This window comes from Sander lucioperca, chromosome 19 (assembly GCF_008315115.2).
Source record: "Sander lucioperca isolate FBNREF2018 chromosome 19, SLUC_FBN_1.2, whole genome shotgun sequence".
NCBI classification, from domain to species: Eukaryota; Metazoa; Chordata; class Actinopteri; order Perciformes; family Percidae; genus Sander; species Sander lucioperca.
Window position 1 is genome coordinate 29155529 of NC_050191.1, and position 3174 is coordinate 29158702.

The 3174-nt window shown below is 42.9% G+C and overlaps 1 protein-coding gene across 2 annotated transcripts in view; it reads right to left on the reverse strand.

Annotated features, from left to right (window-relative positions):
* Nucleotides 1-1967: 1967 nt before the first annotated feature.
* Nucleotides 1968-3174, reverse strand: part of pex7 (peroxisomal biogenesis factor 7) — an 11154-nt gene continuing 9947 nt past the window's right edge. The window contains exon 6 of one of the 2 annotated variants that reach the window (XM_035995088.1): nt 1968-2126. In XM_035995088.1, the coding sequence (XP_035850981.1) occupies nt 1995-2126 (132 nt within the window). In that variant the 3' untranslated portion in view covers nt 1968-1994. The remainder of the gene's footprint in view (nt 2127-3174) is intronic. The other variant, XM_035995087.1, reaches the window with a different exon arrangement.

Sequence of the window (3174 nt, forward strand, 5' to 3'; positions counted from 1 at the left end):
CTGTGCTCTTTATTACTACAGCTTTTTCTTCACAGGACGACTTGAAGGCATTTTTCAAGCCTGGTGTGTTTGGAGAGTTCAGTTTTTGAAAACTGAAATGTCCAAACACAAGGAGTACTTGAGTCATTTCGTTTCAAGACTTCAGGAACTAAAGACCAGCTCTTTTTAAGTTCAAACTTAGCCTAGATATTATGTACAGTATCTGACATTTTATTGTAAGATTCTGTAAGAGAGAAGACACACCAGCCTGATAATCGGCCGTCGGACTGTCTGGCGAGGTCGGTGACTCGAGTCTGTTCGGTGTGTCCCGTGCCGTCGTCCGTCTGAGGAGCCGTCGGCCTTCATTTTGGCCGACTTGACGTGTTCAGTCGGAGACAGGGCAGTCGGGACTCACCCGGAAATGGGGAGCGGATGAGTCTCTCAAAATCTGATGAAAATCTTTTAAACTGACCTTTGTTGATCTGAAATGAAGACAGATTCAGCAACTGCACGGCCTATTTCTCTCTTAAAATGTTTTCAGAAACACGTTTCGGTGAACTATTTTAGTCCAATATGAGATCGTATTCTGAACGAGCCGCCATGACAGTCTGGCTGTGAATTTCCGGAGAAAAAAGACCCACGTGACGCGTTCGTCCAATCAGCTGCCGGTTTTCATTTTCTGGGAAACAATCAGACTGTTAATGGAAACAATACAGAGCAGCGCCGCCTGCTGCTATGGAGACGTATTACGTTTTGCGCACGTGCAGAGCGTACGCTCAAGTCGGCGTCTCTTCAGTGTGTTCTGAGGAACTTGTTGGACCTCGGGGACCCGACTGATCAGTTCGACTGGCTTTACTGCCGACAGTCGGCCCGTCTGGTTGGTGTGTCAGGGCCCTAAGTGTAACCCTAACCCTGAACATCCACTTAAAGCTCCAAATATAGTGAATTAGAAGCAAGGCGTTATCAGAATCCTGTTCCCTTTGTGACTTTGAATCTAAACTATTAAGAGACTGACAGAAGCTGAATCTGAACGGCCTGAAGCAGAAGTTCTAAATCCCAACAACGTGATGTGGACGTGAGACACAGCTGCACCGCCATCTGGTGACGAGACAACATAAACTACTGTACCAACTCAGACTCATCAAACTGGCCTGAGTACATCTATACTGGGGTTACATTTAAACAACAAAAGCGATGAGAATCATTAATCAAGCTAATCAGGCTCCATGTTTGCATCTTAAATGTCATATAATGGTACTGTAGTTAAAGGGTACCTACCGTGCCGCTGACAGACTCAGATTAATATTCTAAGTGTCTGACAACATTATGGGATGGATTTCTAAGGAGGTTGACCTTTCTGTTAAAGAGTAAGATCCTTTTTTTTAAACATAAAAACATCCGCGAACTTACATTCGCTAAACCCACCAGACTCCATGTAAATAAACCGTAATTTTAGCATAATAAAATACACTTCATTCAAAGTCGACAGAAACAAAATTAAACTATGAAAAGCCGTTTACGGTCGTCTTTCCACTTTTCAAACCATCCCAACTCTAGTTTTGATTGAAATAAACACATAGTTTACTGATTTACATGTAAAAATATGTTGGCTCTATACACGCTAAAAGTACTGTTTTTTTAAATGGAGTCTGGTGGGTTTAGAGCTAGCGACTTAAGAGCTGTTTCTGGTTAAACAGAAAGGTCTCAAAGAGGTTTTAAAGGTCTATCTCTGTAGGGATCCTTTCATAATGTTATCAGACACTTAGAATAATAATCTGAGTCTGTCAGCGGCAACAACAGAACTTTTAGTAGACCAAATTGACGATGCACATTTGCCCCGTAGGGTTACATAGCAGCACGGTCTTTGGCTGCCGGTTACAGCGTTCACGCTAAATACTGGACCAATGTCAAAGACTGTTGTTCCCATCAGTCACTTACACACAAAAACAGCAATATAGGGTCCAGGACAGTTTCTCCTTTTGTTCCTTTCTTTCTTTCCAACAACCCCCTACTGCTCAGGCTGTGTGCAGTGTGTTACCTGACGCTGACGCAAAGCATCCTGGGATGTGAGGCGACCAAACGGTGCTGTAGATGACCCCTTCGTGACCCCTGAGCGTGGTCAGTGACTGGCTGAGAGCGGGGTCCCACTGGAGGGACGGAAACATACACGGAAAGAAAAAAACACGGCACATTATGTTCCGTTTAAACCATCCAATTTTTTTAAATATTGACACCAAGTCCAAATCCGATACTTGCAGTTGCTCAGTAATAGACCTGCACACTGTTTACAAAAATTACTAAGTTAGCAAAGTAACTAAAATATGTCTTAAGCTTACACAGTTCTCTTTAGGATCCCAGCAAACCCCCAACTAAATATAAACAGTCTCAGGTTCCCCGCTGGACAACAGAAACTAAACTTAGTGACGCCTCTTGCGCTTAATAGTCAATCTTTTATTTTCTTCTCCTGTTTACCGATGTCGGCTCCAGGGAATAACCAAGGGGGTCAGCTTCTCCCCGGACAGTGTAGCTCCTATGGCGCCATTTTGATGCTACCAAGCCATCACCTCCCGTTAGCATCCCATTGACTGCCATTCATTTTGACGTCACTTTGACAGAGAATAACTTTACATCTGAAGAGTTTAAAGACTCTATTTGTCCATTGTTTATTTCTAAAGAAACACGACAATGTATAAAAGGCTTACCTTGTAGCTCACGTTATGGCTCCGTAGCAGACGTTTTTATAAAAATAGGCTAACGATTGGGTCATAACCACGAGACTTACTGTCTCATAGTAGAGGAATTACCGTATAGTACAGGAGAAGCTCTCAGGCAGTTTGGACTTCCATTAGCTGTTTAAGTTTAATTACTAATGTTAACTATCATTTTAGTGATCAATAATTAGCCTGTGTCTATGTTATCTCCTTACATATACCTACGCTCTCCGTCTCTGCTAGATTGGGAATGATTGAGATTTCTCTTGGCACAGCTACCAGAAGACTTCCAACTTTCAGACAGGTTGCTCACGTCACATCTACGTCTTCAAGCTCAGTTGGAGGCTGCTCAGTAACGCTCAGCCATCACCGGGAAAGAGACTTCTAATCATAGATATAGAACAATAGATATGACATGTAATTCTGACTTGCCATTCCAGGATGGAACCACTTGGCGGCCATCTTACCAATGTGTAACATTACA